The sequence below is a fragment of the Sceloporus occidentalis genome, unplaced genomic scaffold, assembly GCF_023333645.1.
Source record: "Sceloporus occidentalis isolate IW3139 unplaced genomic scaffold, rSceOcc1.0.p SCAF_4, whole genome shotgun sequence".
In the NCBI taxonomy this organism is placed as follows: Eukaryota; Metazoa; Chordata; class Lepidosauria; order Squamata; family Phrynosomatidae; genus Sceloporus; species Sceloporus occidentalis.
In genome coordinates, this window is record NW_028316984.1 from 86,333,322 (window position 1) to 86,359,143 (window position 25,822).

At 43.5% G+C, this 25,822-nt stretch overlaps 1 protein-coding gene across 7 annotated transcripts in view; it reads right to left on the bottom strand.

The window, feature by feature from the left end:
• SYT7 (synaptotagmin 7) overlaps window positions 1-25,822 on the bottom strand; it is a 307,574-nt gene that overhangs the window by 64,264 nt on the left and 217,488 nt on the right. For 2 of the 7 annotated variants that reach the window (XM_089520744.1, XM_089520743.1), the window contains exons 4-6: window positions 22,418-22,549; window positions 21,018-21,233; window positions 11,224-11,598 (exon numbers count right to left, since the gene is read on the bottom strand). The exons of 1 other annotated variant lie outside the window; for it this stretch is intronic. In XM_089520744.1, the coding sequence (XP_089376870.1) occupies window positions 11,224-11,598; window positions 21,018-21,233; window positions 22,418-22,549 (723 nt within the window). The remainder of the gene's footprint in view (window positions 1-11,223; window positions 11,599-21,017; window positions 21,234-22,417; window positions 22,550-25,822) is intronic. 4 more of the 7 variants (XM_089520748.1, XM_089520747.1, XM_089520745.1 and 1 more) reach the window with 3 other exon arrangements.

A 25,822-nucleotide genomic window follows, 5' to 3' on the forward strand; every position in this document is an offset into this window, starting at 1 on the left:
CAATTCGCAGAAGGCCCAGTTACCATAGAACAAATATTACTGATATTACCCCTTACTGATATTACCGATATTATTGATATTATTATCTCTGCTTCCTTCCCCAGTGAAAAACACACCTTTCTTCTCCCCAAACCAAAACAGAATCTGGATTTCATTTTGTATTTTACCCTACCTTTAACAGGAATTTTCTCCTTTTTAACACTTGTATTGTTTAATCTCTTTTTAAATTGGTTTTTATTTTGGGTTTTTATGATCAGGGGGAAGGTAGGGATATGCTATTGTTTTTTAATCATGATTGTAACTGTTTGATGTTTTAATACTTGTTGTAATCCGCCTTGATTCCCTATCGAGAAAAGGCAGAATAGAAATCATCATCATCATCATCATCATCATCATCATCATCATCATCATCATCTAGTGAGGAACGCTTAGAAAAGCACTCCAACAATATCTGGAGGAAGACATGATTCCCAACCTTGAAATATAAATCCAAGAGATTTCTGTGGGGTTTCCCTCCAGGTCAGTGGGTATAGCACTGTAAAAGTGACTATCATACCTTCCAACATTTCACAGATAAAAACTGGAATGTGTGTGGCCAAGCAACATCTTGAGTGTGGAAAAATAATTAATGAGGAAGAACACACAAACTAGGAGAGGTTGCAGCAGCTTGCTCTTGTGTACTGGGAAGGGCAAGACTCTGCCTCCTCCTCAATTCTCTCTGTGGTGTTAAATTAGCGCAAAGTACATTTGCACTTTGAAATCTTTTTGCAGCACTTGAAATAAGCTGAGGACAAGGAGAAAAGCAGGAGGAAAGAGAAACTGGGATATTTGAAAAGCAGCTAAAAAAGTGCAATGATGGAGGATTAACCATGACTGTTTCTTCCAAATTGGGACAGTTGGAGGGTATGGACTATCGCCAGTGAATAAGCCATGCAGATTCAGTATAGGCCAAAGGCTAGGTGGTCCTTAATATCCTTTGAGTCACATCATATTTTTGGACTGCTTGCCTCATATGTGCTGTACAGACACTGGCCACATGAACAACTGCTTCCACATCTGGTGGCTTCATAATAACACTAGATCTTTTAATTATTGATATTATCTCAGATCTGTGCTTTTACTGGGAAGAACCCTACCTAATATTTAATAAATTATTGTAAAGATGATGCTATTCATACTTCTACAAAGACATGTGTACCCTAATTTTCTTATTTTTTTTCTTTAATTATCACAAAGGAGTAGTTCTCTAAGGCTTGCATGGGACAGGATACTCCAGGAGCAGCATAGAGTACCTGGTCCCACAGCTGTCCAGACCAACTCCTGTAACATGCCCCTCCATTCCCATGACAAGCCAGCTGTCTGCACAAGTGTCTTCCTGAGCTGCCTGGTGAATCTGCCACCACTGTGGCTCATTCTCTTCTGAAGTCAGAACATGGTGCCCAGCCTTGATCACATAGCGGAGTCCCTCGTTCTGATCTAAGAGTGAGTGACCTACAGTGGCAGATATGCTAGGCACCCCAGCAGGATGCCCATGCAGGCAGTCATGGTGGAGTAAGAAAAGAAAGCTTTGGATATTCCAGGAAGATCCAAAGTAACAGGTATGTTTAAAAAAACTGTTTTAAGGGTTTTATACCCCAGTGCTGGTACAGGCCATGATGAACATTGTCTGGAATGCTTCCACCAGAACCAGGGTTTGGGACATGTGTTGTCCGAACTAGACAACACCAGGAAGAAGGAACGGGCCTTTTGGCCTATACAGATACGATTTGAGACAGGGTGGGGTGTTACACAGGGTATTACTAGAAAAAATATGAAGTGACAAAGCATATTTTTAAGTGGATTAACTGGGTCCCATGTTGATGACAAATTGGAGTGTCATTTATTTAGAAAATAAATTGGGTGGATGTGTGCTGCAAAAAGGGACTTGGGGGATGCATGTAGCCCATAGACTGCACTTTCTCCATCCTGGCCTATATAGATAGTAAAATATGAATGTATTTATGTATGTGAAACATGCCTTTCTTTCAAATAATGATAGGAGTGCAGATATTCAAGGAGTGGATGCTGAAATATGACACTTGGGATCTGATATAATGACTTGTGCTGAAAGTTGCACTGTGGATTCTAGGATTTGGTCACTTGTCTTTGTTCTAGACATCCACTATTGGTGCTTTTTATAACTTTGTAACACTTTTTAAAAACACTTGAAACAAAAATGTGAGTTGCTGTAGGGAGAGAGAGCTGTTTTAGAGAATGTACATTTTCACTCACAGAGTCTTCCATGGTACTTTGAGCAGATGACATAGCCATGTTACCACAGCCTCCCACAGAGCTGAGGGTTAATAAATGCATTTGCATTAAAATGTAAGGAGTAATGCAAAAACAAGATTTTTTTTTAAAAGCACAAAGCTAATGGGTTTTCTGTGGGGGGGGGGGAGTGATGGTACTAAACAGCAGTTGCTTCTTCAGAAGGAACAACCAGTGGACTGATCAGCTTGTTCTTATTCAGCTGGTCCTTTTTTTAATCTCCCAACCAATTAAGACTGGGATAAGCAAATGGTGCTGAACAAACAGAGAGGTTCACAATCCTCAAGAGTTCAAATCAGTTTCATCTATAAATCAGGAAGCAGACAAAGGAGGAAAGAGGCCTAAGAAACTTGATATAGACAGAGATCTTTCCATTTTAAACCTGAATACATTCAGTGGTGCTGGCATGACTGGACAGGAAAGTGTAGAATAATAGAAAATGTGGTATAGTAATAGAATGCAGAGAATTTTGTGGGCCAAATTGAGATGAATATGTAAGTCATCAAGTCCTACACAAAAGGCAGGATAGTATGTCTGCACAAGCTGTCTACCACAGATCATCCCATATATATACCTTATGTCTGTGTATATTCTCTTTGGGTCACTACAGAGGTTTGTATTCTTTTCCTCCCTCTGCAGCACCCAATCCCCTTCTGGATTTACCACCTCTGAATACCATTTTCAGCCATTCTACACATTATGGGGTGCAGGCAGGATTAGAGAATAATCTAGCTACGTCCCCACAGCCAGATGCAACACGTATAATCAGAGCTGAGATCTATAGGGACCCTCTGGAAAGCTCAGTAATGATATAATGATTTTGCATCTGGCAATGTGGACAATGACATAGCCAGATGCTTCTCTGATTCTACCCATGAGGCTTGGAATGGATAAGCAGGGGGCTTCAGAGTCTGTAGAGTAAGTTTAAGGGTGGCCTATGCTTCAGCCTAACAAAGGTTCACATGCAGAATTACTGTTACACACTGACCCATACAAAACTGCATTCTTTGGGTGTTACATCCTACACACACACACACACACACACACACACACACACACACACACGGCTGGTTAGCTGCTTCATCTCAGGTAGCAAATGGTTTTGGCCTAGCTCAAAGATAGCCCAAGCAAGCAAGTTTGCTAAAGATCTTGTTTTCAAGGAGCAAGGAGCTTATCACATGACCTTTTAAACAGACTTCATCCCAACATGTAATTCACCACCGATTCTGTTGGGCCAGTACAATCCAGCTGCATCCTGGGTCCCAGCCGTACTCAGCCGGCCAGTTTTCAAAGTTGTGAGCTTTCCAACTTTGAAAAAGGGCTGACTGAGTGGGTCTGGGACCCGGGATGCAGCCGGGGTGTACTCGTCCGGTGGAACTGGTGGTGAATTATGTTCAATAATTCTTGCCTGCATCCTGCCTGCATCCTGTTGGGGTGCAGTTGCTTTAAAAGGTAATGTGATAAGCTCCCAAGAAGGGCAAAATATGTAAAAGGGCCTTTTACATAGTTGTACCTAAGCCATTCAAAACCCTCCTCCTCAGAGAGCTTTGCCTAAAACTTAAGGACTTTAATTGCTTTCAAGGCCCGGTACAGACCGCCACAAAGGGGTGGCCTGCACCTGCCCCTTTTTGCTCTGGATTGGGGCCAGGGCAACCTCACTGGCAGCACTGCAGCCCCAAAATGCCGCTTCTCCATGGCCCAGAAAAGGAGTGTCCTGGGGGCTTCTTGTCCCTGGACACCACAGTCCTACAGAGGAGAAAGGGGTGGCCTCTTTTTCCTCTGGATCATTGGCAGGACTGTGTAGTTGCCGTGCTAATGATTCTAGAGCAGCTTCTTCCTGTTATGTCGTAAGGGCTGCGTTGCAACCCTTATGATGTCTCTTCTTGTTGTGGAAGTGCGGACACTGTGCGTCACGCACGTCATCATGGCAGCCCCCCATGTGGACGGGAGGCCACCATGATGATGGTGTCTGCACATTCTAGGGTTCTGGACCACGCAGTTGCTGCGCGGTCCAGAATCCTAGAATCGGTGGCATTACACAGCTTTGTGCCCCATGTATATCAGGCCAACATCAGACAAAGACCTTCATATTTCCCCATGGCTTTAAAATCATTGTCTAATAGTTAACCCTTTAGCTTTCTTGGGTTCCCTCCTCTGGCCTTTGTTTGCTTGGACAGTCCCTGATATTACCCAGGGCTGGCTCTACCATTAGATAGAAAGTGGCCACTGCAACAGGGAGCAGCAAAAATTGTTGGCAGCAGCAAAATTTGGAAGGGAGAGCTGTGACATGTGGCTTTCTGCCTCCCACCAGATGTGGTCAAGGATATTTCCCCTCAACAGTGTTGCAGCAAGAGTCAATTGATAGTCCAACTGGCTTTTCTTCATGGGGTGGGAGGATCAATGGCACCTAAATGTATTGGACTATACCTGATTAGTGTTTATGTTAGGATTAATATCCTATTACTTTTTATTTTAAACTCACCCAAGAATGTTGTTGTTACAGAGTTTCCTATAAATAGTATTAATAATCAGAGGCTGGAAAATTCACTTTTTTGGACTTTTATTTCTAGAGTCACCCGTATGGCTGTTGGTCATGCTGCCTGGGGGTATCTGCTAGCTGTCCTCCAAAAAAAGTAAAGTTTCCAAGTTCTGAAATAATTTTTAAACAATTAATAACAGCATGTGGAGTTATTAGCTGCTGTGATCTTGTGGAAAACTTTCTGTCTCCAAATAAAGTCATTGTTACAAGACTATGATTAAAAAGAGTCACCCAATGGAAGTTTTTTTTTTAAAAAATCATATGCCATATTTAAGGGCATCATAGAATACCTAAAGGCTCTTATCCAATTAGAATTACATTTGTACTGATAAACTGTTGTAGTTAGCACCTTTCAATCAAAGAATGCAGAAGTCCCTATGCAGGCAAGGATAAATCAAATAGTGCAACCCACTGTTTGATGAGAAATCTTTGGCACAGATCCATGTTATTGTTGTCAGGTCCTTTCAAATCCTTCCGACTTACAGTGAACCTATCACAGGGTTTTCTTGACAAGATTTGGTCAGAGTGGGATTGGACCCGCCTTTTTGTGACTTGCTCAAGTTCACCCAGCGGGTTTCCATGGCTCAGTGGGAATTTGAACCCTCATCTCCCAAGGCTCTAGTCTAACATGCAAACCACCATACCATGCTTGCTTCCATGCATGCACATGTAAATTTGATCCAAGACAGGCTTCCTATTTCCAGCTCAAATAGGACAGAAGATTAGACTCCCCTGCTATTTCCTTCTCCCTCTGTTTGCTGATATATAAACTTACCCAGGAAGAAATGGGAAATCAAAGCAGGAGCATGGCTATTGTATGGAGGAGGGATGAGGGGCATTTTCCCTCCCAAAGAATTCAATCCCTCCCATTACATTTTTCATCAGTCCCCAAATTTCTAGCATTGCAGAGAGTGGGTCACTGAAAATTGTTCATCCCTAAAACTCTTTATATTTGCTGTATTTACATTCTCTTGGGAACTTTGTCTGTCCCTCTTCTTTAGATGCCTAAACTGTATTTCTAAATGCATAACAGAGGTTTTAAGTTACAACATTTTGGTAACTATATCCCTAAATCTATCCCAGTGGGACCAGAGTGTTTTCAACCTTGAACAAGTTATTTGCTCTTGGATTGTCACTTTGGGTCAGGAATGCTGGTTGCTGTAGTCAAAATGTAACTTTTCCAAGCTCAGAAACACCCTAGCTGACTAAGAGGCACTCCCAGAATCCCACCCCAAGTTGCAATCTAAAGGTAATTTCCCCAAGCTTTGCTTCCCACCCACCCCTAACTCTGGGAAGCCAAATATAGAGAGCGTCATGATCTGTATGAAACACTGCCCAGAAAAGAGAACAGTTGCTATGTCAGATAAGTGTATTAAGGCATGTTTTTGATGCAATTATTAAAACAGAGCTGGAAGGAATACCATCTAGTTCCAGTTCTGACAGGTCCCTGTCAAGCTGTTTTCTGTAGGCCTCCAAGGAATAAGATTCTACAGCCTCCATTAGCAGTCTGTGTTCACTGCTCAGTTTACAGTTCATGACAATACCCATGCTTCTTAATATTTCTTATGACAAAACCCCACTGCATATTATCCAGTCTTTGGTGACTCCCATTTCTCCTCTTTTTTCTGACATTCTTTTAAATGAATTGCCTGATCTCCCTAATCTTCCTTTCACTAGGCTAAATATATCCAGAGCCTTCAGCATTTCCTCATATGATCTGCCTTCCAAAACAGCAACTTTCCTCACAGCTATAGCTTTCTTTGGAACTGCTGTTTCTAATTTCTGTGTCACACAGAAGCTGCAGGCACAATAGCCACTTGTCAGCATCAGCCCTATGCCCACTGCCGTTAACTTTTACTGGTGAGTGTATACATGGCCAAAGACTACAGCACTTTCTATAGTCCACTAGTTCCAGTGAGCAAAGCAGATGTAGCTGCATTGACCAAAAAGGAAAAGGTGGTGTAGAAGACTGTTGTTTCATGTATGACCAAAGGTACTTACTTTTTTCTCACCAATAGAAAAAGATTGGCAACACCACATATGCACAAACACATATACATTGGAAGAAGAGATGTGATTTCATGCCAGTAGTGGCAGGTGGCATTAATGTCAAAAAAGTGGTGAATCTACTCTAGGGTGTGGTGTTGTGACTTCAAGTGGATTACAACTTGTAGTGACTTTAATAGAAGGCTTTCTTAATGAGCTTCATTCAGAGGGGGTTTGCCATTGCCTTCCTCTGGGGCTGAGAAAGCATGACTTGCCCACTTCCAGCCAGTGAATGTCTAGGGCTGAGTGGGGATTTTAACCCAGGTCTCTTAGAATCCTAGTCCAACACTCATACACTGGACCATGTTGGCTTTCACTCTGGGATTTAGCCTGATCTTTAAAGGAGCTGTCCATGGTGCTGAGCCTATTTTGGGCACAGGCTTAAGCACCCTTCATACCTTCTCTAAAGTTTGAACTGAAACCTGGAATGTTCTGTCCAAGCAGACATGGAAGGCACTGCCACCCCCTAAAGCTGACATTTCTTCTGAGGTCTACCAGGCACTGCTGTGTTGGCTTGATCCACTATTGCTTTGTTTATATGGATTTCTTTATTCTCAGCGGTTCCTAACAATAGCAATACATTTTGAATTTGCCTTTGTACCTTTAGGAAACATCAGTCTCTGGCAGTCTAAAGGTGTATAAACAAAAAATAAATCTGATGAAACCCTTGGAACACTTCAGAGCTTTTCCAGAGCTGGGAGATAATTAATTGACCCTTGACTCCATATGATGGTTTTCTGTTGCTAAACACCTCTGTCCCCACCCTTCCGGGACTTATGTTTGCTCTTCTCCTTCTTTTACTTCTAAAGGATCTACAGACATAAAGATACTGAGGAGCTAGCATTTCAAATGGAATACCAGGGTCAGCTTCCCAGCTTCCTACACTGTGGAGTCAATAGGACACTGTGGGATTCTATCTTTTGTAGAGCCAAAGGGGCAAATCCACCTGAGACTCCAATTAAAAGGGAGACGAACAAGGTGCTAATTAAAAAGCAAGGCCCAACAAGACACTGGATGATACATTAAAAAAAGACAAAACTTCTGTTCTCTTTAAAAATTAGTTTGCTCTTGGCTGCTCTCTTGTGCTCTTAGAGCCATACTGAATCTCTGTTTGATGCTTTGGATTAGTCTGCTTGATCCTAATAGTGAATTCTTGAAACAATGGAAACTAGGATATAACTAAGCATTGTTTCTTGGTATAACCTGTTAGCAATATATCAGCTGCCTATGTGCTTTTCTGATTTCAAAAATTATCTATTTTTACTGTGATCCCTGAGCATTTAAATGTAATTTTCTATATAAGAAATATTAACTTAGTTTGAGATTTTCCAGTATTACTCAAGTTACCCTTATCTTTCTTGCTATTTGGTGTTCAAATGTTTTTAAAGAGAAGTTGGCTGGAGCCAAGAAACTCCAAAGGTAAAAGCTTAAGTGATGTTGGAGTCTTCACTGACTCCACAATTATACTATTTCATAGAGACTCACATCTTCCAACATTTTTATAGATAGAAAACCAGGACAAAATGGGGCCAAACTACCTCTGAGTATGATCAAGATGACAAACATTACTGATGAGGGTGAGCACACAAGCTAGGAGATGCTGCAGCAGTTTGCTCTTCCCTGGGTCTACAGGAAGGGCAAGATTCCACAACCTCCTCTCCCCTTCTCATGGTGAGTGAACTGAGTACAAATTACTTTAGTAATTTGAACTCAGCATGCAGCAACTGAAATAAACTGAGGACAAAGGAGAAAGCAGGAAGTAGAGAGCATGGAACGTTTTAAAATCAGCTGAAAAAGTGGGAGGACAGAGGATTAATTTGGACTACCTCTGACAAACTGGATGGGTATGCCTTGAACTTTCAACCCACTGGAATTAATGGTAAAACAACTGCAGTGGCAAAATAACAGCAGTTACTTCATATATGTCTGATAATGTTAGCCTGGATTTGGTTAAACTTCACAGTCAAGGGTGCTACAGCCAAGTAAGCTAGATCACAGAGAGCTTTATCGCATTGGGCTTTAGGGCTGCTCTGAGAACGGCCCGGCAGGGAACAGAACGAGTGGGGGACGGATTTTACCGCACACACCCGTCCCTCACTCGTTCCGTTCCCCCTCTCTTCCCTTCTCATTCCATTCCAGAGGGAACGCTTTTTGAGAACTGTTCAGAACAGTTCTCAAAAATTTCCCCCTCTGGAACAGATTAAGAACTGAAGAGAGGGGGAACGGAACAAATGAGGGACAGGTGCATGCGGTAAAATCCATCCCCCACTCATTCTGCACTCGTCCCTGCTCCTTCCGTTCCGTGCTCATAACGGAACGGAAGGAGCCAAATGCGATAAAGCTCATAATCATAAAGCTGGAAGAGACCACAAAGGCCATCCAGTCCATCACCCTGCCAGATGTTGTTTAACTGCCTAAATACTCATAGGGCCTATATCTCATCTGATCTTGGAAACTAAGCAAGATCAAGTCTAGTAGTTCTATGTTGAAATACAAGGTGATGTAGGCTATATTTTAGAGCAAGGCAATACCAAACCAGCCCTGAGTATTCCTTGCCTAATAAAAACTTATGAAATTCATGAGGTCATTATCAGTTGACAGTTGAGTTGAAGGCACATATACCCAGATAGCAGGGCAGTTCTATATATGGAACCATAAAGCAGATTTGTCATTGATTTCAGAAACTTAAACTTTCCAGGATAATCCTGTGGCTGTGCTTTGCCCAGTACATGTATCCTTCCAAATTCTGAATAACACAGGCTTCTTAACTATGCTGGGACCCACCCACCTCCCGTCACAAGTTCTGAAGTATAATTCACTTCCTGAGGCTTCAGCAAACCATTTTCTTTCTTTCTTTCTTTCTTTCTTTCTTTCTTTCTTTCTTTCTTTCTTTCCATACTATTCAGCTTGAATTGCTAACAGGAAAGTCTACCACAGCCCTGGGAAAATATTGGCTAAGGAAGGCACAATGAACTTCCAATTCCTCCAAAGAAAGTATGTGACAATGTCATACTCTGAGATAAGGTGATGGCATAGGCTTCAGCTTAGCCCTTGGTGCTTGGAATTTAGAAGCTGTCACCAACAGGGAAAGCATTTAAAACAGATTAAAAACCACACACTTCAGACCACTTTGACAAAGCTGCCTTTACAGATCACAGCAAGGAGGATCTAAAGAGCTGATAGGCAGGGATTTCATGACTAAGAAGACCAAACCCCCTGTTTGTAAAAGAGGGATGGAAAATTCACCTCTAGGAGGGTTTGTCAAGATTTGGAGCAATGTAAAGAAGAACTTCATGGCAACATAAGAGAAGAAAAACCTCTCCTTAAGAGCTACTAGGCTGCTTTATGCCAAATGTTAGTAATCAGGACAGTGCAGTGGGTTAGTATACAGGCAAATCAGGTTCATATTTGACCATGAACTTCATAGAACATGTATACCATTGACAGTTTCTACATGATAATTGGGAGAAGAGATGTGATAAGTCCTTACTATACATGCCACTGTTGCTCAACTGATGCTGAAATCTATACCCCATGGATACAAGAATCCATCAATGAATGTGGACTAAAGGAAATTAGAAGGTCATCCAATAAAGCCCTTATATGGATACAAATTTCTCATGTTCTGAAGACTACAAAGGACACCACTTTAAATACACTGTGCCAAAAGCTGAAAGGACATGTGTCTAGTTTGTGCCATGAAGGGGGGGGGGGAATGATGGTAGGGCAAGAAACACATTTTATAAAATGAAACACGCTTATTTCCAGGAAAACTAACAACCAAGAACCTATATATCTGTGGGTGTTAAGTGAACAGGACAGAGTCAGTATTGCTTTAGCTGGAGATCCCAGTGCAACTTATTAGAAAGTTGAGGAACCAAATGAATTCAATGGCTAGAATTATTCCTGGAAGGAAGGAAGGAAGGAGTGAAAGAAAGATTCTCACACAGACATTGGAAAAGGCTTTCCTTGTACTGTACTGAGAAAGTCCCATCTGCTCCTCATTTTACAAGGATCAGAGTCTGTTCCTGAAACAGGGACATTTACAGAGAGGAGAAAGTTGTTTTCACCTGGTGAAGGGTACACAGTGAAGTGGGCAGAATGCTGACTTAGGGAGGCTAGTAGGTCTACAATGGGAGTTCCCTCACATTACACACCTGGCTGCCTCCTTCAAAAGTGTCAATTGCCTCCCTCCACATTGGACATTTACCTAACAGAATGACAGACAAGTGTAAGACACACACATATGTACACTCAGAGAGAAGGAAGGAAGGAAGGAAGGAAGGAAGGAAGGAAGGAAGGAAAAGTAAAAAGAGTTAGAAAAAACTTACAGGAAAGACTTCATATCCAAGCCTCGGTTCCGAATCTGCCCCACCATGTGGTCCCAGCTCCCTGGGTTGGAGCGGCTACGGCTGCCAGCTGTTCTTTGCTTGGAGCCAGCGGTGGTCCCTTGCCGTGACTGCCCACTCCGACAGCCCCGGGGGTTGCCACTGGCTGTGGTGGAAGAGTGGCTGGTGTGGGACTGGAGGTGACCCAGGCTCTGGCTGGTGGTGGGCTGGCTGTGGTTGGGTTTCTGGTGTTGGCTGAGTGGCTGTTGGAGACTCTGCTGACGCAACAGGGTACGTGGGCGCTGGCATTTCGGGTCTCCTGCTGAGGTGGGGATATACTCAAGGGTAGTGGCTGTGGACAAGGTGGAATCCTCAAAACTTAGGGAGGTGAAGGGCAAGGGAAAGGAGAAGAAGGAGGAGAAGAAGGTAAAGGGACAAAATTGGAGGAAGGAAAAGCAGAGAGTTAGAGAGAAGATGCCCCAACACAGCACTCTCTCTGCCAGGCACCTTCGGAAGCCACAGACCATCTTGGGGGGTTGCAGCCCCGCCTCTGCTTCTCGAGCAGCATCCAGCCCCTGCCCTGCGGACATGCTGTTTTGATTTTGTCTTCTTCGACCTACAGATGATCTCCAGTCCTTGGGTTTAGCGTGTGGGACCGCTTGTGAAGTGACTTCTTTCTCCTTTTTCTCTTCTCCTTAGCTAGTAAGGAGAACATGGAATGCCAACCCCCCTTTTAGAACTAATTAGGCTGCTTTGTGAAGGCAAAATCCCCTGGTGCCTGTCCTCCTCCTTCTGCTGCTGCTGCCGCCTGTGTGACACATGGCATGTCCAAGAACCACTTTCCCCACTGAATGGGTTGGAATCAGCACATCTTACCAAAGTGGATTATGGCATGTACCAGAGCTGCATCTCCTCCCTCAAAACTCTTAGTAGGGTTTTGGCACCTCTCTATTTCTATCTTGAGTTTAGGTAGCATTGTCTTCTGTTATACAGTGCGCCCGTGCCATACGCTGGCGCGCCATACGCGGCCTTGGGGCGGAATGGGCGCGTGCGCCCGCACTGCCACGCCGCCGCACACAAGCCCCATTGTTTCCAATGGGGCTCGAGCATAGGCAGAATTCGCCTTACGCGGAGGTATCCAGAACGGATCCCCCGCATAAGGCGAGGACGGACTGTACAATTATGGAGTTTATCAGACAAGGGAAATTGGAAGTATAATCCAATGGCAATCTGAACACAATCATGGGGTTTAACATTATTGCGTGATAGCCCACTACACACACATTCGGGCAATGGAAAGTCAGTCCAAATGCAATCATGTGGTTTCATGTTATTGCGTGATAGACTGCCACATGAAAATTTGGGCAATGGCATGCTATTTTCGGGCAATGGGAAGTGAGTTTGAACGCAATGCACATTCATATAATTGCACTAAACTAGCGACTTAAAGTGAATGCGTTCTGGCCCCACTTTCTTGTCATTTGAATTTAAGAGAAATTCCTCCTGTTTGATAAACTCCTATGTGTGTCACCTTTTCTGGGCAGATTTCTGTCCCATTAAAAACTGCATGAGAGCCAGAGATGCAACTGATGTAGTTTTCCATGACACTACATGGCAAACTTCAGCTGTGGTTGTTATTGCTTGTTTTGCATGTCATGCAGGGCAAAACGCCACAGAAGCCTGCCCATTAACCAACCAAGAAACCCTGGAACTAAGGCAACATGTACAGATCATGTTAGTAGGCTTGGCATTTGCTAGACCAGGCACAGGTGACCTCTTAGTGTTTATAGTCCTGAAAAAACAGCTTATTGCCTTCCTTTGAATGGAAAGCCAATTGTCATTGACATTTGGGAAGCTGCTGGAGAAAAGGCCTAGATTTGAGGGTGGTTGTTGACCTGTGCCTTTAGACATGAGACATTGCCAAAAAGCTGTGTGTGTGTGTGCACGTGTGTCTGTGTGTAGGCACATGCACATGTATGTATACATAGGATTTCAAATGAAGAAAAGGGGGTGGTAAGGAGGTGTTGAATTTTTCCTCCACCCTCTGCTTGCCCCATACCACACAACCAATCTTCCCACTTCTACCTCCTCCTAGGCATTTTTCTCGTATTTGGCCTTAACTTTAGTCTCAAATATGAAATTAGGAAAGAAGAATTTGTGAGAAAGATTGTGCAGCAGTTTGTGTGTCTGTGTGTAGTGTGTGTGTGAGAGAGAAAGAGAGAGAGAGAGAGTTTCAGCATGCTGCTTCTGCAACCAGCTGTCTTGCTTGGGGGTGGGAAGGGTGATGAGGCCATTGCTCCCTCCAAATAAGAATTCTTCCCTTCAGACAATTTTTTCCTTCAGTCCCCAGATTTCAAACACTGCAGTAAAACTTCAGATGAGCATCTGAAGCATCAAGGAACCAAGGCAAAGTTACTATAAACACAGCAAATGTAATAGGTAAGGTGAGAATGATTTTTCAGTATCTTGTTCTCTGGAATGCTAGAAATTTGCCAACTATAGAGAAAAACCCACAAAAAGTTTATAGAGAAATTTCATGTGCAGAGCAGAATACTTATTTAGGAGGGTCATACCCTCATTTTGTCCCCACTGTAGCTACATCCCTGCATCCATGTCTCTACTTCAATGTGATTTTGCTTCCTTCTTGATTGTCTCATGTAACCAGTGTTTGAAGGTGTAAGTCTGTGATGTAAGAATCACCTGCTTACAGATATGATTGGGCTTGTTGGGGTGATATCTCTAACATTTGCTACCAGTCCAACATATCTCCAGGATCAGAATAGCTGCCACCAGTTTCCTCCATGGTCCTTACAGAATTTATCTATTGGGAACCGTGTGCATACTGCAAAAGAATACATCTGGTTTTCTCCTTTACCATTTTTTTAGCAAGAAACTGCAGCCACTGCTTGTTGACTGCTGCTATACATGCACTTACTGTATTAAGTATATACCTTGAAAATGCAACTATTCAAATGCATGTCACACTCTCAGTACATGTAACACATAAACATTTGCATGGAATCCAGATGCTGTCTGTAACTTTGGAATTAGAGAGTGTAAGGGAAGAAAATGGGGGCACATTACTTTATTTATTTAATTTATATTCCATCTTTCTCTCAAATGGGACTCAAAGCAACTTACAATAAATAAGTAAGTAAATTGTCATCCCATGGACTGCAAATGCCTCTTGTGGAGGCAAAATAGAACAATAAAGTGTCAGGCAGAGAAATAGTTGAGCACACCCACATTCTGCTCTTCATATGCCATGCATTTCTTCCAAAACATAAAAATGGTAGCGAGCCTCTAATATCCACATTTGTGTACCATGTGTAGCGAGGCTCTTAGCTGAAAGGACAGAGGCATTAACTGGGAAAGGATGTAACATACAGAGCTTGGAAATGCCTACATCCTGGAATCCCTCAGAAATCAGGGTGTTAAACTCTGAATAGGACATTTTCCAAGATCTAGTAATATATGTAATATGTAAAATGTAAAATGGCTAAATATTTCTACATGAGAGAGAGGGACCTTTTGTGATCATTAGCCTGTGGACAGTGAGACACAAGACAGAACATCTGGCTCAAAAGACAATGCACAAAGTGCAGATAACTATCAAAAGACATGACATAGAGCCTCACAGCTAACCACACAGAGGAAGTGGCTGAGCACATTATCCAGACATATAATGCAGGTAATAGCTAACCATTCAGCCAAAGACAACAGAACAGGCATGTATCTTTATATTGTCGAATGGGAAAAAGAAAAACAACCAACCAAACAGGAAGAAGCATGCAGGTAGGTTAAGGTAGGGCAGCAGGGGGTTGGGCATAGCCAGGGCTGTACGTTTTCAGTTATGTCTGCACTTGCAACATTTGATGTGAAATGGATAGGCAATGATTTAGATTGTTGGAAAAAAACAGGAAGATTGGAAGCTGTCTTATACTGGTCTCCCCATTGATCCACCTAGCTTAGTATTGCACCCACTAACTCGCAACAGCTGTGCAGGGATCTACTGCATACATTGGACATACTCCGCTACGGGCCTGTACCCCTCCTTCATTTATTTAGAGAACCTTATATTTGTATTATTAGAATTAAAAGCTCAGTGGCCTTATTGGGGGGAAAGCCTTGCACGGTGGGCTATCTCCCCCTTAAGACCTCCCATTATTTCCCCATTACCTCTTAATTACCTGAAGCAAGCTTTCATCTGCTCAAATATCTCTTGTAGCCCAGATTCTAAATCTTGCAGGAACTGCAGTGTTCAGTTTCACGACAGAGGACAAGTCTGCACACTTTGTAATTTATTTAGAATACAGATCCTATTTCTATAATAAAGAATTTGCTTTCCCTCCCTTTTGGTCTTCAGAGGTTTGTTTTTTTTTTAATGCCAATTCATGAACAGCCCTGTTTACAAATAAACTTAGAGATGAGGAATGAGTGTGCTGGATGGGGCATGGAAGGAACATAGAATGGGGTATGATGTGGTAGCTGAGAAAGCAAGCTACTGAAGGCATAACTGTTAAAATTATGAAGACCACCTTTGGGTGAACTCCAGAAGGACAAGGCTGGCCACAGTCTCAGACAGGGATGACCAATCACTGAGGCATACAGATGGACATGTGACAGGAGAGTGGTCCACAGTTGGCTCATCAGCCCACCAATCTCATTGATTCTTCCCAAGGGATGAGCACTAGACAGGACTCTCTAGAGCAGCAGCCAGATGGGGCTGGTAGCCACAGGCTACTCACAGGCCAATTTGTGTAAAAAGTCAAGATTCTTAACTAAGGAAGCATGGAAGCCAGGGCCTCATAGCAGAAGGGTTCTAGTACCCCTTACTTGCTGCTGGCCTGGTCTGAAAGCCACCTTTACCAGAAGCAGGAAAAATGCTGATGCCAGAGGCTTACAATGGCAAAGTAGTTGGAACTTTTTGAATAATGCAGAAAAAGAGTAGGAGAGAGAGACTGAGAGAGATTGAGAAAGAGAAAGAGAAAGAGAAAGAGAAAGCGAGAGAGAGAGAGAAAGGCTGAGAAAGAGAAAGAGAGGAGGGGGATTGTTAAAAAAATCTGCATAAGCAGAGCCCATCTCTACCCCCTCCCCATTTTTCTATATTCAGGTGTATTCAGGCATACACTTACAACCAAGGAGGCCCCTAAGCCCAGTCCACCTGCTGTGTCAGGCATGAGGCAGGAAAGGGGCCTTTCCCAGCCACTGCTTTCTCCACATGCAGTAACCTCATTTCAGTTTTCTATCAAATTCTAAATTAGTTCAATTTTCAACCTCTCAGTCACAGGAAACTAAAATTGGTTCCTCTAGACCAGTAGAATATATAAATTTCTATCAAGGGTAATTGCTGTGTGGGAAGCAGTCCCAGTGCTGTAGGGGCTGTACCAGCCACACCTGGCCTGCTAGTATATCTGTGGGTAGTACCTTATCCCACTTCCAGTTCTCACCACGCAGGGCCACTGTGCAAGCAGACAAAGAAGGGCTATCTCAGCCAGACAGACAAAGCAAAGTAGCACTCTATCACAAAGACACACATGCCAGAGATACAGGGACAATCTGGGCACAAGACTCTTTGTACTGACGAAGGACATAGGACAGATAGGTTTACTCCACTGGAAACATTATTTAATCAAGAAACACAGCAAAACCTAGGGCTTATTTTAAATGTTAGGCTTTCATTAGCTGCCTGAACAAATGCTCTTAGCCCTAACTATCTTTTGTGTTCTCTACAGGATTGCTAGATAACATTTGGAATGTCTGTTTTTTTCTCTTTCATTCTGTTTTGAAATATGTGGAACAGATATTCTGCAAGTTTTCATGAAGAATAGGCCAGGGTAGTAAATCTACTGGTATACATGCACCCTGTATAGTGGGACTGGGTGGGCCCTGGGAGAAAACTTTAATCAGTTTCTGTTATATGGGTATCTGAAATGTTCTACCATATGAAATCTTCTTCCTGCTGAAATGTATATTTTATGTCACATTTTGTAGCTGTATATCAGCACTAGTTCTTTTCAGATATTCTGGGCTTCTCCGAGTGCAAGAGATCACATCTTGGAAAACTTACTGTGACGACTGCCAGAATCCCCCAAACAGCATTGCCACTGGCTATTGAGGGGATTTGTGGAGTTGTGCTCCAAAGAGATAAATTTCCAAAGTTTTTCATGTGAGCTGGAGTGTTGGAATCCTGTTGGTGAGTCACTTTTTTTAAACAAGGATATAGTGATGTTGGTATTGATGGTGGGGACATAGGCAAAAGTCAGGATACATATGCCCTTTCAATTCCTGAGCACCAAAGGAACCCATGGGTCAGCTTTATATCTCCTGACTGGGACAATCTTTGCTCCTGTCCTTGCCATTATGGCAGCACCAATGCCCCCTTTCCATGTCTTACCATGTTGCAGTCCCTGCCATCTATCATTTAGCCAGCAAATAAAATCCTGGGTATAGACCCCTCACAATCTATGTATGTTAATTAGAACAAGTGAAGAGAGTGCATGCATTATGTGTAGATGCTCTTTTCTCACTTCCTAGTAAAAATGGAAGATCATGTGGGGAAGAGGCTGCCCCAGAGATGCTGGTCACTCCATTCCCTAAAAAAAGAGAAAAGTATATGGTCCCAGGGCACATGATGTAAACTCTTTGCTAAAGCTAAGCAGGCCTGGCTTTGGTCAGCACCTATAAGGGAGACCCATGTATTCCACCTTGAGTGTACTGTCTTGTTTCATTGTTATGAGCTGTCAGCAGTTTGCAGAATTGTGAAAGAACAGTTTCTGGAAACAGGGGTATATGATTTGACAAACTTTGCTCTGAGACTTGAATTTGTAGATATCACTCTGAAGATTGCCACTAGCAGTTGTCCATTTGGTTTTTATTTTTAAAAAATGCTGTGGTGCTTAGGAAAAGCAGATGATGGAGGGAAGAGCACAGTATCTAATGCCTTCGCACAAACAGATTGGGTTCTGGTGAGTCATGGGAGGAGTCAGAGTATAGAATGGCAAGTTAGCTTTGGCACCAACAGCAAAACCTAGTTGTTAGCTTTGATATTTATAGGCATCTCACACACACTTCACCTGCCCCCACCTCCACTGGTTTTTTGAATAGTTTTTACTCAGGGTCAGTAAAACAGATAATTGTTGGTAATCTGAAGCATCACATAAATATCTCTAATAAACACACTTGCATCACCTTAGCCCAGTCTTTGTTCACTGTTTTCACCACAGCAACACACATAGCCAAATATTCCAATTGCTTTTGCCATGGAACATTGGCACTGCATCTGAATTGGGGAGAAACAGCAAGCTAAAGTTTTGCTTCATTTGTTATTTTCTCCAGATGCACCCATTATGAGAGCCCACTCCTTTCAGGAAAGCCCCCCCAAGGCCAGATTAAAGTGCTTAGGGCCCTGGAGCAATTCCAAAAATAGGATCTTTTCTCTACACATATGTGACCTAGTCTAGGATTAGTACAAAACCAAATCAAAGCAGAAGAGACAGCAGTACAAAAATCTGTGACTTCAATGGCTGTGATATCATGCATTTTGACTTAAATTACTCAAGCAACACACAAAATATTGATTATAAAGGCAGGCAAAACTGGAAAATTAAGAAGAAAACACATTTTCTTCCTGTGCTGGGCCACTGGCCAGTGAATGGCCTGGAGCCACTGAACTGACTTTTGACAATCTGGCCCGAAGTGCCCCCAGTGTCCCTCCCTTATGGCCTTGGTCTCTGACTTTTCATACACTTTCACACCTCCACACTATCACTTGCCCATTCCCTTTGGTCCCAATCCATATGATAACACAGAGGAAGAGGGTGAGGTGAGTGGAGGCTGTTCTAGTCTTCCCATTTCTTGTCATTGCCACTGCTTTGCACACCCAGTGTGAGTCATGGGACATGCTCAGACTGTGGCTTTAACGCAGGGCTCATTCCTACTTACATTTAAACCAGTTTGGGATTCGCCTTCACTCCATGTTTATAAATCGATTGCAAAAGGTCCATCATTCCCACTATGAAAGCGGATCTTTTCATTATGTCCTTGTAATTGCTTCTTTTTTGGCACGATTGCCATCCCCATTAGTTTGCAACACTTCCAAATGCATGTCAATCATCTATGCTTCATCAGTGACATAAGTGGCAGCCCAGCCTCTGGGTGGTGAGAGGGCACTGGCAGACACTGGGCCTCTTGGCTGGGCATCACTCAGGAGGTGCTTCCCCCAAAGAGGTGCTCAGGAGCAAGTGCTAAAACTCTCAAAGGGCTCCATAGTATTTATAGACTTTTTGTAGTTGCAAAATCAATGAATCAAATCTTCTATGAATTTTTTTCTAAAAAAAATGTACCCATAGGTCACACCACAAGCACAAAGGCAGCACTGAGGGGGGGGGGATGGTGGATCTACCAAAAATTGAGGAGAGATGGTAAACACCCCTCTGCCATTAGTTCCTCCCCTCCAGAATGATGCAATTCAGATCCATTGTTCCCACTTGTTGAACATGTTCTGGAATCAATTCTTTCAAAAAGAACCACCAAAGAACTAGTGTCAGTAAAGATTGGGGTTTTTGAGTTTGCCTTGCTTCATCACAACTGAAACCGATCATGCTAGGATCAGAATCGGTTTCAAATGGCAACGGTGATCATATCAACTGAATGGCAATTTGCTTTAAATCATAGTCAGAATGAGCCCTCAGATCCACAGTGCAGGTCATTAACCTGGCTAAGGACATAACATAACAATCGATTTCAACAGGGTAGGCCCTTGGTAGCTCAACAAATGGACTACTAGCCATTTCCTTCAGCCACAGATATTTTTGAGAAGCCACAATGGAATGCTCATACACAGGAGTCAAAAACAACAAGAACTAGTTTACAATTAGATCTGGCAAGCTATCAGAAGACAACCCTACTACTGAATACCTCCCTGCTCAGGATACTACTGACTTCTACAGCTACAAAAAGGGGCTGAGATGAATTGCACTTCAGAATTACATACATGCAAAGTGCTCTTTCAAATCGCCCTGTTATTCACTGTATGTTTATTCTGAAGCATGTGACCAAAAGTGGCTTCCATGTCAGTGGGTGCAAGATGAATTCAAAGTTTTAATGTGAACTTTGAAGGAACAATGGAAAGACACTATCCTTAAAACAAGTTCAACATCTTGGATAGCTATTTTAAAGATCATACTGTAACAGAGAGGGGATGTATCACCCCACTGACATGGAAGTCATCCACTGCTATTAGTGCCCATTGCTGAAGATGGTATAGTTATAGCTGGAGAGACCTTTAGCCTGACACATAATGGCAACAAGCTCCAATGTTTTACATAAACACCCTACTCAGAAATAGTGTTCTTTTGAGCTTTTAACCTCTGATCCCCCCCCCCCCCCATTTTTTCCCTTTACTCTGTAAGCTTGCTGGCAAGATTTGTACTTTGCTATTAGTGAAATTCTGTTTCAAATGATTCTTGCATGTATTTTGGATTATTTCTCAATAAAATTACTCTGTGTATGTGTGTGACTGTTTTTAATGCAGTCTTCCAACTCAGCTCCTAAGACATTCCTTGTCATCCCACCACACAGTTAACCACTCCATTGGGGTTTCACACTGACAACCTATACTTTCTAGTCTGTGTTCTTCATGACTCTATCCTGAAAGTAAAAGAAGTACACAGGCTCCCACCTCCCTCTTGCTCCTTGCTGTAGTGCCTTCTGGGCCAGAGGTCCAGGCCAGTCCAATCCAGCAAAGTGTGCTTGTTTATTCATTCATTCATTTGCTCACTCACTCACTCACTCACTTGGATAAGCTGAGCTTCCCTGCTGCTAGATGGCTCTGCACCATTTGCCATCGGCCTCTCCCCGCCTTCCCAATGCTGGGCTCGCTGTGGGCAGACACGCTGCTCTTCATGCCGTCCTCTCGGAGCTGTGGCCTCTCCCCATGGCGTCCTTCTCGCCCCCCTGCCAGCCCTGATGTGGCCGAGGCGGCCAGCTTTGCACCTGACAGCAATGAGCCACTAGGGCCCGTCAAGAGAGGGGTCGGGTGGGCAGCGGCAAGTGGCCAAGAGAAGGAGGCCAAGCAAAGAGGAGGAGAAGAGAAAGAGGGAAGGATAGGGAGTCAGAGAGAGACAGACAAAGAAAGAAAAGAGAGAGAGACAGACAAGGGACAGACAGACAGACAGAGAGAAAGAGAGACATCAGCACTGCAAAAGAAAGGGCCAAGGAAAACCTTTGTCCCAGGCAAAGACAGCAGGCAGCCCTGGCTTGGCTGTGAGTTATGATGGCAGCCAAAGTTACTTTACTCCAAAGACAACGAAGGGTTGGACAATGGATAATACCGTTAGGAGAGGCACTGTGCAGGCAAAGGGGAGAAGAAAGCCATGTTAGTGAAAGAGCTTACCACCACTACTACCACCATCACCACACAGTGCAGATGCAGAGAACACGCTGAGAGGGTGACCAAAAACGGGCAACCCCATCCTGTGCTGCAGAGAAGGGAGGTGGGCTGGCAGGTGAAGGGGAGGAGAGCCAAGGGGACCAAGGGGGGGGGGAAGGGAGAGGGGCCAGCCTTTCTTAATAAGCTGCTTCAAGGCAATGGTTCTCAACTCATTGGGAGCACCATACCAGCCTGGCAGGATGAAAGCTGAAGCCACTCCTCTCCTCCAAGACAACAGGACTTCAGTACATTCTGGTCAGGCTCTACAAGGGCTTCCCTGTGTTGGCCAGGGCCTGCCACTGCTGCCTTTTTGGTGGGATGAAATCACCATGGATTTATGAGCCCCAAACCCAAGAACTGAAGTTGTGATGTCCAGCCCAGTGGCAGTAGTCACTGGCCTGATCCAGATTAACATTTCTGTTTCTATTGAGGACAAGGATTTGAGCCACAGGAAGTAGCAGAGGGAACCCAGAGTATCAGACAGACTTCCTACCAGTAAAGTACATAGTAAAGTACTAGTGCACATGCCAGTACGTGTGAACCACTGGATGAAAGGGTGGGAAAGGGGAGAGGGCAAGAAGAAGGGAAGGCAGGAGGGGTTGCTCGTCTCCATGGACTTATGTCCATGGGGAGGGGTGGAGTCTGTGGGAAGGGAGTGAAGTAGGGAAGAAAAGGAGGGTGAAAAGGAAAGCAGGAAGGGGGAAGTGGAGGTAAGGTGTGCATATACTCACTCTATATGATCAAATCAGTTAAAGAGAGACTCACTTGAGGGAAAGTCGTGGATCACCGTATGGGGCGTAAGGTGATATGTTTAGTATAAACTCCTTGGGAGGGTAGGAGCTCCATTTCTGCTGCACTGTGTTGTCATTGTTATTCCAAAAGTCTCTGTCTAGATCACTAGATCAGCCGGTGATGAGGGGAGAAAGAAAGAGAAAAAAAAGGGAAATACAAAGAGAGAGAATCTAAATTCCTGCAAGGGGAGGAAGGAGAAAAAAAAAAACCAAACCCATATGAACGAGAGCGAGGTTAGAGTGGTGATTCTTCCTCCTGTGGAAGGTAAGCTCTGTGCCTCACACCCAGATATATATCACAGACAGACAGACAGACAGACAGACACACACACACACACACGCATGCACACACACACATAGAGGGACAGGTGTGAACAGGAGTTAGAACTGGAGAAAGACAGGAGCAGGTACCTCCAAAAGCTGGCAAGGAAAGACTGAGTGACAAAGAAAGAAAAGAAGAGATAGACAGAAATAGATAGATGGGTAGATGAACAGATAGAAATAGAGAGAAGATGAAATACAGGTTAAAGAAATGTCAGGTGGTCCTGCCCCTTGCCTTTTCACAGCTCCACTTCATCTCTTGAGAAGAATAATGGGTGATTTACATGCAACTAGCCATTTCTAAATGAATAAAAGAAAAACCCCACCACTGCCCTCTTTTCCCATTCTTGTCCCATCCACCTAATATGGAACTCCTCTGGAGAAGGACTGCAAGAGCACTTGACACAATGACAGCACAGTTTTAAAAATAAGTAGGACTTTCTGTCCCAGTCCCTAAATATCAGCTGGATTTACTGCTTTTGCAAGGAGAATGAAGCTTATTTCAAGTTTCTGTGCAGAATATGTGCCTGAGATAAGATGTATGTTGTCGTGTGGGTGGGGAGACAGATAGAAGCAGCAAGATCTCAACCAGCAATGAAATGTGGGTAAGGGATTCTGGAGAGAGACTGTCCAAACTATTCCAGTGACAATCTGGAGTAGATTGTCACAAAGATTATCTCCACCAAGTGCATACCAAAGATAGTGGTGTGGTGAGGAGCAGTTAGAGGCTTCCATGTTAGGAGTGTGATGGATCAGTTCTAGTTTAATTGCATTCAGACTTTACAAGAGCTATCCTAAGTTCTGGACCTATTTTGGATATAGGATTTAAGACCATGTATAGCTCCTTTAAATGCTAGATGGAATAAAATCTAGTGCAGATTCACCAAACTCTGGATACAGAAACCACTTGCTGCCTCTGGACGATGATGAGAAAGAGACAAGGCCATGGGATGTATATCTTTGGATGTGCCTTTGCTCACAGGTCACAGCAGTGACTCCAAATTTAAGATCATCACTAAACAGAGCAAGTTCTTGGTCTCTGAAACTTATTCCAGTGCCTGCCAGGGAAATTGCCCTGGAACAGGAGGGGCAGTAATAATAAAGATAACTATGTATGCCCATCCCAGGCTGAGGGCGCAGCATGGCTGCATTGCTCTTCTGCTCAGTTGTGCAGAAAGAAGAGCCAGGGTGGAGTTATCTGCCTCAATTTGGAGGCAGTGAGCAACAAAATGTTCTCTAAATAGGTCATACCACTGTTCTGTGTGATTGGCTAAAGCCTGACTAAAACACATGATTTTAGAGAAGCCCCAGCAGTTCCCCTGCACTTGATTCGTAGCACACAAGATCTGTGACAACAATGGCCTTTTGAAGTCAAGTGCTTTTCTGGCAAAATTATTAGAGACATCAAACATTCCTTCCAGGCTACATGCCTGCACTCAGCCCTTTTACTGTTCATTAACTGTCCTTGCCCTTCTCTGGCTCATGGATGAAAAGCCTTCTCACCAGCCTCTTGAGACAGATATGGAGAGGGAGAAGAAAAGCCTGGGACAAAGGGCAGCTGTATTTCACCCAGGACCTCTGGACCCATTTACAGAGGGCAGAGATGGGGAACATGAAGAACAGTGTTGTGAGGAAGTGAAGCAGCCAGCCTCTCCACCACTGCATCTCAGCCTGCCTGCCACCTTCCTTCTGTGCCCCCTGCTTTGGGGTCAAAGGCCTCACAGTGGCCTCTAGTAAGACTGTCATGAGACTGTGGGAAGGAACAGTGATGCAGTTTCATAGCACATGGATCAGGTCACAGCTGTTCACGTTCTCATCTGGAGCTCTTCCTCTGGCTTCTGGCTCTGTAGAAAGAAAGCCTTGGTGCTGTTGCTTTAGTGGTGGTCTTGGCACTCCATCAGGCATAATCATCGATAGCCACCAGTGAGACAGAATATATGCAGTCTTCCAGGCTCAAAACATACCAGGGAGATAAGAGTCAATGTAACACATTTAGGAACAAAGAAAGTAATGTTGGAGTTGAAAGTAATTTTGATTTCAATACATCTGGTTTGGCTAAGGAATTTAGCTGTGGGAACCAGTACTATACAAAGAGCTAAGATACTGATGGACCCATATGTGCAGGGATTCAACACACATTTATACACAAGCACACACATTTACATACACACATATACACATGAACACACAGATACACACTATCATTTACTTACATATTATGCACAATCACAGATAAATGCATGCACAAACATAAATGCACATGGAAAGTTACCAGTCTGCCTGTATGAGTATCACCACCAAAGTGGGCTTCCTTGTACCCACAACAGGAGGAGATACAAGGCAGAAAAAATGCTGGACATCCACAATTTTGAGGGACTACTCTTTTACCAAATCACCACCACATCCCATGGGATCCAGCTACAGAGCTTCACCACTGATCTCCAGGGAACAAATGACAATATTCTGAAACAGCCTTTACTGTAGGAAATTTGACTTTGCAAACCACAGAGGCAGATGGCAGAGAGAAACTGAGGGCAAGCATGTATGATCATATTGGAAGGCAAAACACCAGTCATGTTATGAAACTGATATACTTAATCATGCTCTCAGGAACTGTGAGTTTTTAATCATTCCTGAAGATGAGATTAAATATCAGTTTCACCATATGGGAATACATCAGTGAAAAACTAAAATTGTGGGAACATGATAAAGAAATGTCACCCTGCTGTGATGCATTTCAATGTGTAGTTATCATATCAAATCACCCTATGTTATTGCTGTAGTATGAAGAAAATGGAGCAGATGTATGAAGATCCATTTTCAACTGTAGAAATGGTGCAATTGTATTGGTGTGCGTTTGGGGATTAAGCCAGCTATCTTAAAGTCTTGTGGCACCCCACTATTTGGCACAGAAATTTCATGTGCTACACAATCACAAGTCCCTCCCCACCACATTCCTTCTGTAAACAAGGTCTTCGTCCAGTTCCAGCTAACATGGCCAATGGCCAGGAGGGCACTAGATGGGGGAAACCTTTTCTAAAATAAAGCTTTGATTCTA